This window comes from Hordeum vulgare, chromosome 7H (assembly GCF_904849725.1).
Source record: "Hordeum vulgare subsp. vulgare chromosome 7H, MorexV3_pseudomolecules_assembly, whole genome shotgun sequence".
Lineage (NCBI taxonomy): Eukaryota > Viridiplantae > Streptophyta > Magnoliopsida > Poales > Poaceae > Hordeum > Hordeum vulgare.
The window spans coordinates 514995459-515009096 of record NC_058524.1 but is presented as its reverse complement, the minus strand read 5'-3'; the positions used below and the strand labels follow the sequence as shown (position 1 = coordinate 515009096).

The following is a 13638-nucleotide window of genomic DNA, read 5'->3' as shown; positions in this document are numbered from 1 at the left end:
TATCCTTTCCTTTTGATCGTCAAACTATTGGTGTTTGATCGCCAAACTATGGCATGCTGATCGTCGACTTGTGCCATGATGCGCCGAACTCGTGGCTCTTTTTGGTAGTGGGTAAGAAGAATTTGAAAACGTTGGCATCTGGGGGCCGAAACCTGGGGGTGCGGGTGGAAAATCGCTTTGCCCCAGGGTGAAAATAGCATCGACACAATGCCAAAAAGGCTATAGTCGGGGTACGCTGGGAGCCAAACGGGTGGAGATGCTCTTACCTAGAAACAAGAAGAAGATTTCTTTGATACTTACACACATGTGGCTAGACTGGTAACCATTCGAGTGTTACTCTCGTTGGCTGCCTCACATGGTCTTCTCGTTCATCAGATGGGCGTTAAGACGACCTTCCTTAATGGAGAGCTAGACGAGGAAATTTACATGCAACAACCAGATGACTTTGTAGTAAATGATCAGGAAAGAAAGGTGTGGAAGCAATTGAAATCTTTGTATGGCCTGGAACAAGCGCCTAAGCAATGGCATGATAAGTTTAATGAAACTTTGACATGTGCTGGATTTGTTGTTAATGAAGTTGGAAAATTTGTATACTATCGCTATGGTGGGGGCCAAGGAGTTATACTTTGTGTGTATGTCGATACTGATTTTTGGGACCCACCTCATAGTCATTGAGGAGGTCAAGGATTTTCTATCTCATAACTTTAAGATGAAAGACCTAGGTGTGGCCGAAATTATCTTGAACATCAAGGCAAGATAATGAGGGTGGGATTACACTTTTGCAATCCCACTATTTTGAGAAGATTTTGAGTCGCTTTGGATATTTTGATTGCAAACCTTCTACAACACCATATGATCCTAGTGTGCGGATTCGAAAATTCGAAGGCACGTCTATTGATCAGTTGAGATACTCTCAAGTAATTGCTTCACTCACGTACCTAGGATGTGCTACTCATCCTGACGTCTCATTTTCTCTGTATAAACTAAGCCGGTTTGTTTCCAACCCAGGAGATGTGCATTGGCATGTTGTTGAGCTAGTCATGCGTATTTGCAAGGTACTGCAAACTACGAGATTCACTATTTCGGGTACCCGACGGTACTTGAAGGGTATCGTGATTTGAATTGGATATCTGATGCTGATGAGATGAAAGCCACAAGTGGATATGTGCTCACACTTGGCGATGGTGTTGTTTCCTGGAAGTCTTGCAAGCACATGATCTTAACGAGATCGTCTTTGGAAGAAAAACTCACAACATTAGACACATCATGCGTCGAAGCAGAATGGCTTCGAGAAATTTTGGTGGATTTGCCACTCGTTCATAAGCTAGTCCCGGCTATCCTTATGAAATGTGATAATCAAACGGTGATTGCCAAAGCTAAGAGTTCAAAGGACAGCATGCAATCCACAAAGCATATAAAAAAAGTTGAAATATGTTAGGCAGTCAAGAAACTTTGGAGTAATAGCGTTGTATTATATCCGGACGGCTAAGAACCTGGCAGCTCCCTTTACAAAAGGGCTATCACGAATTGTGATAGAAAATGCATCGAGGGAGATGGGCATGAGACCCATGTAAGTTGCCATGGGGGTAACCCAACCTATGTGATCGGAGATCCCGTGAATTAGGACGTGAGAAAACAATCCAGCGCACAACTGAGGAGATTATCCTTAATAACCCACTCCATTGGAGATGCAATACTCTTGTAATCTGTAAGGTGGGCTCACTTTGTCTTAATGTGTTCCAAAGCTTGTGTAAGCAAGATGCTAACTTATAGAACATTCTTTGGAGGAACACACTTATGTAAGCCGGACTACTGGTCACGGTCTATGAGATTGGGTAATCTCTAGGAAGCTGATGATAAGGTAAGGAGTATGACTAATAAGCTCCATCCGTGGGGTTTAGCCTTCGGCAACTACGCATCAACTAACAATAGACAAAACTTTTGTACCCTAAATTGATTCAAGGCATAGTCCATTGTTCAGTTGTGAAGAAGTATAATCCTGTTGCTCTAGGTGGAAATTGAACTTAATGGTCTCCACTCAAAATTCTGGTATATCAAATATTGTTTGGAATAGTTGACAAACTTATGTGCCTCGAGATCTGGTGGGGGTATTGGATTATAGATGGGCTTAGGCCCATATAAGACAATAATCACTGGTTAATCTCTATGGCTCATGTGGGTGTACGATAAGTGGTGGGAAGTTTAGTACCATACTGCTATAGTAGTAAGAATGAGACCATTTTATAAGGGCTCCTATACCACATGTCATTGGGAGCTTGGGAAGAGAAGTTGTACACACGCTCCTCCTCGGTCGTCGCCCGCCTCGCCTCGTCACGACGCGCGCACGTCGCTGGTTGCGGGAATGAGCCGAGCCGAGCTTTATTTTTACCGGTCAGAAATGGTTAATTAATTATGGATAACTAATGAGTAGCTAAACGAAAGTGACACTATCTAGAAGTTGGACCGTGGGTTGTTCGCGGACTCGATCATGGGCCTGGCTAAGGCCCATCTACCTAGCTCCCTATATAAGGAGACGTCGTCTCCCTCACTATGCAACCCTAGCCATCATCTACCGTTCCTCTCGGTATGCTGCTTTCGGCGATCCCATCCCGATGACCGCGTGCACTGTTGGTCGAAAGAGCATGTGTCTATGGAACCCTGTCGTTCAAGATCGTGCCTGGGAGAACGGTAATAAGGTTTTTGAAGAGTGTCTCGACGCGACTGCTTCTGATCTGTCCATGTCTCCTCCCTCCTCTACTTCGACTACTTCCTCTGCATCAACACCATGGTCGTCGTCGTCACCACCAAGAAGAAGGCCACTGGACATCGAGGTTGCTGATGCCGTCGGCAAGTTGGCCTGACCAACTGGAGGGTACGATATGTTCATCCCTCATTTACGCATTCACGTGCTCGCCGTATATGCCATATTTGTATATATTCCGGTTCTATGTACTGTACGTGCTAGTATGCTTAGGTATCAGTATGAAGTACATATCGTATTTGTGGTGCTCGTTATTTACTCGTGGATTAGTCTAATAAAAAAAGTGTTAATATTTCCAGCAGACACGGCCAACCTTAAAATACATACATAAAGTATCACGCTCACATGAAGAGAAGTCATACACGACTGAAGCTATGCCTGTGAATGAAAAAAGAGACAACTTCCGAAAAATGTGAGCTTTTTGTGCTCAGATAAGACTTATCATTTTTGGGCAAATGAAAAAATGCAAGAAAAACTTTCAATCTATTCATCAACTGTCAAGATAGTACAAAAAATACGAGAAGTAAAAATATATCCAGGTCCATAGACCACCTAGCGACGACTACAAACACTGAAACGAACCGAACACAACCGCCGTCATCGGAGTCGGGCAAACCTTGTTATAGTAGACAGTCAAAAAGTTATCGTGTCAAGGTCCCATAAGACGAGCGCACCAGAACAACAATCGTCGCTGATGGAGAGAAGAATAGATCAGAAGCATTCAACATGTAGGCACACGAACAAAAACGAACGAAGACCGGATCCACATGGATCCACAGAAGACAAACGCCGGCCGAATCCCATAAAGTCCGTCGGAGACAAACCTTCACACACACACCAACGATACTAGGAGCACCCTCGAAACAGGGCTAGACAGAAAGGACCTTATTCCATCTACAAAGAGTCGCCTTCGCCTCCGTCTCGCATCTTTGAATAAAACACAAATTCTAATAAAACTTAATAATACAACAGAAAACTGAACTCTTCCGTCAACAAGGGCCGGGATCCAACCATAACTCCATGGTCCTAAGTTCATTTCTTGGCAGTTGATCGTGCCAAGATAAGACTTTCCATCTTTTGTCAGCTAATCGTGGCGAGACAAGACATTCCGAACGTGTGCACTGCTGATCACATCCACAATCGAGACGCACACGCATGCACAAGCCTTAATTATCCCCACACGCACCCATGCCAGACCTTTAAATGCAATGTTTATCCCTACCGCAATTAGCAATAAACCACTCCCATTTAACCACTTCAGTTCGTACTCGTGCGTCATGCATGAGCGCTCCATTGATCCGACGGCCTACAGGAGCGCTGGCCACGAGCATCCATCGATCCGTCCGTCCGTCCGTCCGTCCGTCGAGCAGCGATACGTGCCGAGACTTATTTTGGATGACGACGATCGCCTTCCTTTTCCGCCTTCCTCACCTATCCGGTCGAGTCGACCACGGGGGTTCAGGATTCCGCTGGCGTTCCGCCCACGGAAACCTTTAGTGCCATGCATATCCCACAATTCTCTCTCCGTCCGTTCTCCTTTCCATTTCCACCGCCGTTATCCATCCAGCCCATCGCCTCCTGGCTCCCCGCGATCTTCTTGCGTAATATAAACAGGACCAAGATGGGCGCCTCTTCCACCCGTGGCGATATCACACTCCGCATTTCGTTGCCTGCTTGGTTCATGTGTCATTAGGCCCAGGTTTCATGGGGGAGCACCGTGTAGGCGAACGACGTCGAGGAGGTGAAGGCGTGATCGTCGGCGCCGGCGGCAGCGGGGACGACTCGGCGTCCGAGTCGATGGCTGCCAGCTTTGATTCCGGCGCGTCCAGCGGATCGCTGTGCTCGTCGATCATGTCCAGCCTGACAGACGACGACGACGACGCCGAGTCTTCCCCGGTGGCGGGTGATCCTACGTCGTCTTCATCGTCATCGCCGTCGGATGCGATGCAGCTGGAAGGGGACGGCGGCGGGCCACTCTACGAGCTGTCGCCGCTGCTGGCGCACCTTCCCGTCAGGTGCGTGGATCGACGTCCAAACCCCACTACATTTGTTCCCAACGAAATTAAAACTAACAAATGAAGAATTCACTTATCACAGGACAGGGCTGTCTAAGTACTACAAAGGGAAGTCCCAGTCCTTCACATCTCTGTCCGACGTCAAATGCTTGCAAGATCTCGCAAAGAAGACCACCGCCCGCGTCTGCAGGAAGGCGAGCCGCTCATCGATTTCGCTTCATGCTCCAGGACCTTTCAGCAAGACGATAGCGAAGAAGTTGGCGCCCATGGGTTCTTCGGGCCGGGGGCCGTCAAGAGCATGGAGCAGGGGCCTTTCTCTCAGAAGCGGTAAACCACCTGCTTACCAGAGCAAGAAAGAGTTGTGCAGTAGACATGATATGCTAGCTAAAGGTGATGCAAGGTTTTGTAACATGGGATGAGATAAGATCTACCAGAGATGCAGTCACCGGAGACAAAAAGAATACTTCCGCATTAAGTGTCTTTGTTTGCTAGTAGAGCTTTCTGCAATTGAAGCTCTTGGAAGCAAATTTTGCTTCCATTTTCACCTGTGTCCAATCTTTTATTACTCTATGCTCAGTCTGATGATGCTAAGAACAGCCTGCCAAGATTGAATAACAATACAGGTATAATAAACAGAGGTTCGTATAATCCAGCACAGTGCAATATCAGACATTTGGTTACTTAGCAGTTAGCAATGAGTTTGGCACTTTCAGTTAGCAATAATAATCAGCAGAGCTAAATGTAGTCCAAGCACAATATCATGTTTATTGAACTGAAATCTCATATCTTTGAACCCAGGTAGATCTCAGTAAACTTGTGGTGCAATTTCAAATTTTTGTATCACCAATGCCCTCATATACACAGGAAACATGCACTTTCGAGCAATAAGTATATGTACATTATCATAAACAACACTGGTAAATTCACCGGTACCCAACCCAGCTACTGATGCGATTGAAGATGACTCCACACTTGTGATTTGAGAATTCTTTACAAATTAAGATCACCAAATCAAACAACTTTGAGAGTGGGGCCATCAAAATGGTTGTAATGTTTGTAGTGCATGAGAAGAATAGCTATTTTCTCCAGTTTCGCCAATAAAATCAACTGATGAAGTACATTGGATTCGGAAGCTTAAAGGATCTCGTTGCCATTGGCAATCCTATCAAATCACTCCACTGATCCCCAGAGTTTCCAAGTATCTTGAATCCTTGCGCTTCCATCGCAGCTCGCCTCTCTGATTTGTACTGCACAGCAGTCTTGCCAATATCAGAGATTTGCCTGCAGCATGAGTATACTTCCCATTAATACAAACTGGCTATGGTACATAGAATTGGCTGGAAAATGGAGTTTTTTTTAATGATTATGCTTTCCTTTGTGTCTAGTGAGAGCACAAGCACAAGTTCAAATGGGGAAAAACTTAGATAAAACTAGATGGTTTACACTGTCTGAGAAAGATGGTTAACAGCTTAACTTCAAAATAACCCACTAACGATTCTAAATAAAAAAATTCACTACAATGGCAATATAGAAAATCAAAGTACAGCAGAGTCTTATGTTTAAAAGAAATTTGGCAGCACTCCTTACATTGAACATCATTCAACACATTGCTAGAAGTTAAATTGTGACACAATTCACTGGGAGCATTCTGAATGGAACAGTTTCTGGATTGAAACTGGCTCCTAGTCCACCTCCACGCCCCCCCCCCCTCCCCCCTCACCGTCGCTGGAGGAGGCCTTCGGGCTAAGCCCCTCGGCGACGAGGCCACGCTCTACTCTCCACGCACCCTCGGGCTCCTCCCGGAATCCAAATCGGATGCCTCCCGCACCTTCCTGCACGGAGTCGCCAGCTGCCCGCCGGCCGGCGCGTACTGGCCCTTCGTCGGTGGAAGCCGCTCCATGCTGATCGCCGTCGTCATTGGGAGTGCCTCTTGTGTTGCTCGCAGATCCCGCCACGACTTGGCTCTCTCCGGGCCCGCTGCGTCTTCGCGCGGCTAGATCCGGTCCCGTTGACGCCTGTTGCGCCGGCTCAAAGTTCTCTGCTAAGACGGGTACTCAACGCCGCTCTCCTTGGTCCCGTGCTCACGCGGGCTGGGCGAGCCTCTGGAGGGTGTCTGCGTTGTGCTCCGATCTGCTGCTCTTCGTCAAGGATCTTGCTTGTCTGTTGGTGCCCCTTTCCCGGCCTGCCAGATTTAATCCTTTATGTCCGGCTAGTCGGGGTTTGGGTTTGGAGGTGTTGGAAGGTGTGTGAAGGCTTGGAGAAATTTGTGCCAGCGGCCACCGGCTGGCAGCGGCGACGCCTGCGGGCGCCGTGTCCCACCATGGTGGCGTTGTACTGCCTCCTCCTTCTGGACTTGGGGATGGGTAGAAATCTCTGCCGGTTCGTCCGGCCACGACTGCGGCGGCGCCTCACGCCGCTACTCCATGTTGATGGCGCGGTTTGCATCCCCTTCATGTCCATTTGGCGAACTTCTCTGCACTCTATGTGATCTCTCTCTAGTTTGCTTCATTCCACTCATCGCCGGCCATCCATCCCATACCATCGTCAACATCGCCTCTTCGTCGAACCCTTCGCCACCATCCTTCCGTCCCCGTGCATCGTCTAGTGTGTCGTCCTTGTTGCTATGCATGCTCAAGACCGTCCCATGGTTGTCGTTGCGTTGCGGCAAGCTTCGTGCTCTTGGTGTTCTCTTGGTTCATCTTTGTTCAATGAGGACATGGGATGCCTCCACAACTTGCTAATCGTTTTGAATTCTTGCGACGGAGCCCCTAGTCAAGGTTCGTGTTCAGCTGTGACACCCATTGATTGTGGATGCTCCTGTGTTGCGCCATGGGGTTTGATACGCATGCCAGTGTGGTCCGTTAGGCTGCTTGCTATGTCTTGATATTGTGATCCCTCGAGGGCACCCCACATCTACTTGTGTCTTTCATGGTGATGGTCCTACGGTCTGCTAGCTAGGTTGTGACATGTCTTGGGTGTCTTTTTCCTGCCATCTTCTTTTACCCTTGTTATTTGTACGGTTTTTAGGCCCGGTTTTGCTCATAAACGTGGCCAGCTCGTTCGGGTTTTCGATCCGGTTTTCCTTATAAACTGGATCAGGCTCTTGGCATTATGGCCATTTGAAACTCTCCCCCTCCCCCCCCCCCCCCCCCACACACACACACCACGTGACCCTTAAAAAAAACTGGGAGCATTCTAAGGACTAGCAAACTACTCCCTCCAATCCAAAATAAGTGTCGCGGTTGAACCGAGGTTAGTTCAACGTTAGATCAAAACTGCGACACTTATTTTGGATTGGACGGAACAACAATCATCCGCGTGCAGTGCACATTTACCGCAATATATATTGTATTAGAAAATATATCGATGCATGGGTACTCATTATGGAAATTATTTTATGTCATGCAATCTGATCATAGGAAGAAAGAATAAGCATTAAGCCTACACTAAATCATGAGCTATGGACCTAGAATTAACATGTAGATACTTGATTGGTTAGGAAATTTATTATTTTGAACCAGCAACAAAACAGATAATTATTGGAGGAGAGATTAGGAGGTAAGATTCCAGCTAATTCTTAATCCTTGGATCTGGTGATTACATATTATACATAATACGAATGGCTATGATCTATTGGTTCAAAATCTAACTAGTACTTCTTATATCAATACAGATAAGATATGTCCTGTTGACTTAATAATAAGTTGTTTTCAGGAAGCCTCCTGAAGTTCATAACATACTGAATGACCATCTCCAAGGATATTATTTGAAAACTAGGGTCTTCTAGAAACTTCTTGGATCCAAGCAAGATGGTTTATGCGCAAAGATAGTCATTTGATATAAGAGTTATAGCCAATACCTCAGTATGAGTTTTTCCCATGAATGGTAGCCAGCAAACAAGAGATTTTCTTCTGTAGTATTTCGCTGTAATTCACTTCGTCCAGTCAAGAGAATAATATGGAAACCAAGTCCTTGCAGTTCACTGTATAGTTTCAAGCTAGATGGTAATGCAGGTGCTTTTGCTACATCTACCCATGCATCAAATGAAGTCTCGTTGAATTCCTGTAATCTGCAAAATCAGTGGAGCTGTGAAAAAACGATGTAGGAATCTTTATCAATAGAAACTAGAAAGTATATAATATCCTAAATATTATCACGTCATCTGCCCTTCCATAAAATCTGGAAATTAAGAAATGATACATGTTTCAATCATACTCCTTGGAGCTTACTGCAGGTTCTACAGCCCACACTGACCCGGTTGCTAAGAAACTGGAGATTGCTTCACCATGACTTTGAATTGCTGGTGATGGATATTGAGAATTTTGAGCAGAAAGATAAGATGCCGCTGATGTTTGGGTGGCTCTGAAGAAGAAAAGGAGAATAAATGTGGAGATCGTTGCTTCGAAAAGGAAAGGAGATGATATAATCTTGCTGTCTGCAACATGCGCTGCTGGAAGAGCTTGAAAGTCAAGCCGGATTGCTGTGAAATCCGACACTTAATTTAATAGGCTTAGATGTTGATAATTATGTTGCTAAAATGTGGTTTCCAGTAGTTATTTCAGCCCTGTTGTGTTCTTTTTACAAAATGTCGGTAACCCGACTATAGTTTGGTTCTTGTAATCAGGGTGTAGCTCGGGCAATGATGTTCATGCCTTTTAGATAAAACAAGACTGCAAACAGAAGAACTGTGATTATGCTGTCCTTCCATAAAAGCTAAATATGCAAACGCTCAAGAGAACAGGCTACCAGTCAAGTGCTGTTTTTTCAGGATTCAGACAAATTTTCCCCTAAACTTAAAAACACAAGCTTATCAAACAATACTTGGGACGAAAGATCTAAAATCTACTACCACCGTTCCTAAATATAAGACATTTTGGCAAAACGTCTTATGGTTGGAAACAGAAGGTGTATTCTTAAGGTAGTTATGAGTTCACACAGATTCACATGAAATCCAATGAATTGTCAATCTCAAATGCAGGAGCCACTAACAAGTGACTGATTAATCTAAGCACGCACGATTAATGTAACCGGAACAATCAGAGCTGGGTCGGGGTCAATTACCCCCACCCATCCGCTATGAGTTCACACAAATTCCTGTGCAGCAACCTCGAATGCAGGAGCCAATAACAGTGACTGATTAATCTGAGAACGCACAATCAACGTAACCGGAAAATCAGAGCTGGGTCGGGTCAATTACCCCCATCCGCTGACGGCATAGTAGGGTGCGTTGGAGAGCAGCGTCTCGTCGACGTCGAACACCCACGCCGGCATGGCTCCCCCCTCTCCAGACGCGAATGCCTGCGCGGCGAAGGCGAGGGATTCGGCGGCCGCGACGGCGGAGTCGGACGCGTAGCGCTCGCCCTCCATGTACGCGCGCACGGACGCCCCGCAGCGCGCAGGCACGGTGCGCCAGGGGCCCGCGTTGGCCGTCTCCACCGACAGCCTCCAGCTGTCGCAGAAGAGCGCGTCCGCGTCGGAGACGCCCGAGGACACGGCGGTGGGGGCGTCCGTGACCTCGCGGAGGACGGGCTCGGCGCCGGCGACGACGACCGCCGCTGCGGCCGCGAGAACGAGGAGGATGTGACGCATTGCGGGCTAGGTCTCGGGTTCGGGCTTCGCCGTCGGCGATGGATGGCTTTGCTCGATTTGGCGTTTACCGGAGAGATTGGACGAACGCAAGGTGCCCCATGGGAATCTTTGCCTGGTATATTGGCGTCTCGCCGTGGGGCAGCGTGACTGAATTTCGAGGGACCCGCAAGGCCGCAAAAAAACTTCTCCGTTTGACGGAAGATTGACCCCACGAGTTTTCGGGGCCCCGTTGTCAGTCACGTTTAGATTATCTCAACAATTCCTTCGTGCCTTGTACAGTTTTCTTTTGGGAAGTGTTACATCATCTACAACGGCCTCGAATGTCCGGAGGGACCGATCAATCAAAATGAAAGACAATTCATTCTTGCGCCTTAAACCAATGCCAAACATCTTCCTCGTATCTAATCTAAATGTAGAATTAATATGAAGCGACCAATTCAAAAACCCTACATTCACTTTGCTCTGCTCTGTCTCTTCTCCTCCTCTTCTCTTAGGGCGTGTTTGGTTGGGTGGCTCGCACCTGGCTTGCATCCGAGATGCAAAATGGCCCATGTTTGGTTGGCTGCATGGTCTTCTCAGCCTGGCCCAGTCGATGCAAAAAGAGGCCTCCCAGCCAGGCTGAGGGAAACGCAGGATCGGAGCGTTTCTTTCATGCAGGCTCGTTCTTGCCTTTTGCCTGCACCCGCGATGCAGCCCACCACTCCGTCGTCGTCGTCCTCGCCGGAGGATGATGTCGCTCCTCCATGCCTTTCACTGGGCCACGAGTCTAGGCGCCGCCATGCCAGCCCCTTCCCCACCACCGGCGCCACCCCTCTCCCCCACCGCAACGCCCCCTCCCTGCGGCGAGCCCCACGGCCAGAGCCAGCTCGCGGCCACCCCCTCCCTCCCTGCGGCGAGCCCTCCCGCCTCAACCAGCCCGCGGCCACCCTCCTTCCCCAACACCGACGCCACCCCTCTCCCCCACCCCGCGGCGCCCCTCCCCGTCGTGGCGCCCCTCCCCGCGGCGTCCCTCCCCGCGGCGAGCCACCTGCTAGAGCCATCCCGCGGCCACCCCCTCCGTCCCCGTGGCGAGCCCCCCGCCACAGCCAGCCCGCGACCACCTCCTCCCTCCCCGCGCCGAGCCATCCCGCGGCCACCCCTCCCTCCCTCCCCCCGTTACATAATTAAGCTCAATTACTCGAAATAATTAAGCCCAATTCAGCCTACCAAACAACATCTGTCATGTATAGCATCTCTGGTGCATCCGTATCATGCAATCAACCAAACCCTCATCTCACCCCATCCCTGCATCCACTCAAACAGGCCAGGCTCACCCAGGATGCCCCATACGATGCAGCCGCTCCATCCCATCTCTGACGATCATGTTGAGCTCCGGCAGCCGCTCCGACGACTCCATCAATGACGAGGAGCTAGACACGAGGGACTGTTTCGGATATGTTTTGTCATCGCTTGCCCGTTGACACAACGTCGAGCTGGTCCTTCCTAGCCTGCGCACAGCTTTGCGAGGGCTGCTCAATCTGCACCCCCTAAATCGTCCACCCCCTCCCCCCATCGCCCGTTGCTTCACATGTGCATTGATGCGTTCTAGTGCCCGCTTCGTCGGTGTAGCGAAAGCGCACGTCGGACTCGGAGGCGTGTGCAGCCCACCGCGAGAGGCGGCGGGCATGGGAAAGGAGGCGGTAGAGCAATCCATTCACCATCGATGCAGGTTGTTGGTGGTGCCCGACAAGGAGGAACAACTCCTCAAGTGGATACGGACAAGATGTGTATGTCTCCGTGATTACTAGGACCTTGATGTCACAAAATGAGAATTTGTGTAACATATATAGAAGACAATGCTTGACGATGGGTATGATAAAACACTCATTACATGAGCACATATTCTTAATTATGAGAAGCAATATTGGAAAGAAAGATGTGTTGTTAGGGTGGGTCATATTTGGTGACGAGAACTCAAAGTTTTTTCAAGGTAAGGCTTCACAGAGATACATAAACATCAGATTGCCTCACTCACGACTTCTGATGGAGCATGTGTAGATGATTATGTTGGAAAGGAATCAGTAATTTTCAATCCCTTTAAAGAAAGACATGGGACTTCTTTCATACATAACATGAGTTTCGACGTGCCAAATATAATCGAGATAGTGGATGGCCTAGAGGAACTGATTGTCCCTTTCTTCAAGACAGAGATTGATTTAGTGATCAAATAAATGAGTGCGATCATGCCCGGGGTCTAGATGGACCTTTCTTAAATCATGTTGGCACATTATTAAAGAAGACTTCTACAAACTATGTGACCAATTCTTTGAAGGCAATCTTAACTTAGATTAACTCGCCTGAAATAGTTAATGACTTTCGGCCAATCACACTCCTTAACTGTTGTCTCAAAACTCTAACAAAGCTATTAACTAATCGGTTACATAAACTAATCCTCAAAATCATACATTGTAACCAATAGGTTTTATAAAAGTAAGATAACTTCAAGATTGCCTCGTGTGCGCCTATGAATAAGATGATAAGGGGTGCCCTGATCTTCTCAATGAGTTGATGGTGTCGATGATGAACTTGTTGGATAACTTGTGAGACGCTCACGAACTCTCCGGTTGTTCCCCCGTTACCAATGCGACGAATCTTCAACCCTATGGATATTCGCAAGACCACACACTTGCGCACATAGCCACCGACCATGAAGCAGTTTTGCAATCTCCCAAATCCCAATGGAGCAACATATAGCACTTGACTTTCAGTAGCAAATACACCCTATCAAAACGAATTTGGTGTAGGTAGATATTCTTGATCGATAAAAAGAGGAATATAATTGTAGAAGAATGCTTAAAGCAATTCAATCTAGTAGAACTTTAATCAAAATGTGGTCTAACCCTAAAAGTGAGGACTTCCCAGGCTATACAAAGACCCGTGGACGTCCAACCTAGTGTCGGGGTTGAAATCAACCATATCTCTAAATTTCCTAAATTAACCGACTCTATCTGGAAAAATTGGAGAAAACAATTGTCAGAGGTTGGTTTTGGGCCTACGGGAAAACCTCTTAAAAAACCGGTTCGACCACTATGGAGCTAAGCGTGATCTACTTCTCGGGGAAGATGAAGTTACGCACGCAAGGCACGAGAAGGACACATGAGTTCACCTAGGTTCGGGCCACCTTGAGGTGTAAAACCTTACTCTTTGCTTTGTGGTTTGATTTCTCTCTCTTTTGGTGCACATGTGTTACAAGCTGTGAGGAAGAAGAAGACTCTTCCGAGGGGAAAATGGGAG

The 13638-nt window shown here is 47.6% G+C and overlaps 2 protein-coding genes across 3 annotated transcripts; one reads left to right on the top strand and one right to left on the bottom strand.

Annotated features, from left to right (window-relative positions):
• Positions 1 to 4259: 4259 nt before the first annotated feature.
• LOC123410731 lies at positions 4260 to 5322 on the top strand. The gene is made up of 2 exons (XM_045103669.1): positions 4260 to 4776; positions 4859 to 5322. Exons 1-2 carry the CDS (start codon positions 4466 to 4468, stop codon positions 5193 to 5195), a joined length of 648 nt encoding a protein of 215 aa, XP_044959604.1. The 5' UTR covers positions 4260 to 4465; the 3' UTR covers positions 5196 to 5322.
• A 259-nt stretch (positions 5323 to 5581) lies between these two features.
• On the bottom strand, positions 5582 to 10579 carry LOC123410730 (acid phosphatase 1-like). 2 transcript variants are annotated; one of them, XM_045103666.1, is made up of 4 exons: positions 9974 to 10579; positions 9031 to 9138; positions 8636 to 8845; positions 5582 to 6057 (listed from the first exon to the last, which is right to left on the bottom strand). In XM_045103666.1, the coding sequence occupies exons 1-4, from the start codon at positions 10363 to 10365 to the stop codon at positions 5880 to 5882; spliced, it is 888 nt and encodes a 295-aa protein (XP_044959601.1). In that variant the 5' UTR covers positions 10366 to 10579; the 3' UTR covers positions 5582 to 5879. The 2 variants fall into 2 exon arrangements, with proteins under 2 accessions (XP_044959601.1, XP_044959602.1); XM_045103667.1 differs by lacking the exon at positions 9031 to 9138.
• Positions 10580 to 13638: the final 3059 nt, after the last annotated feature.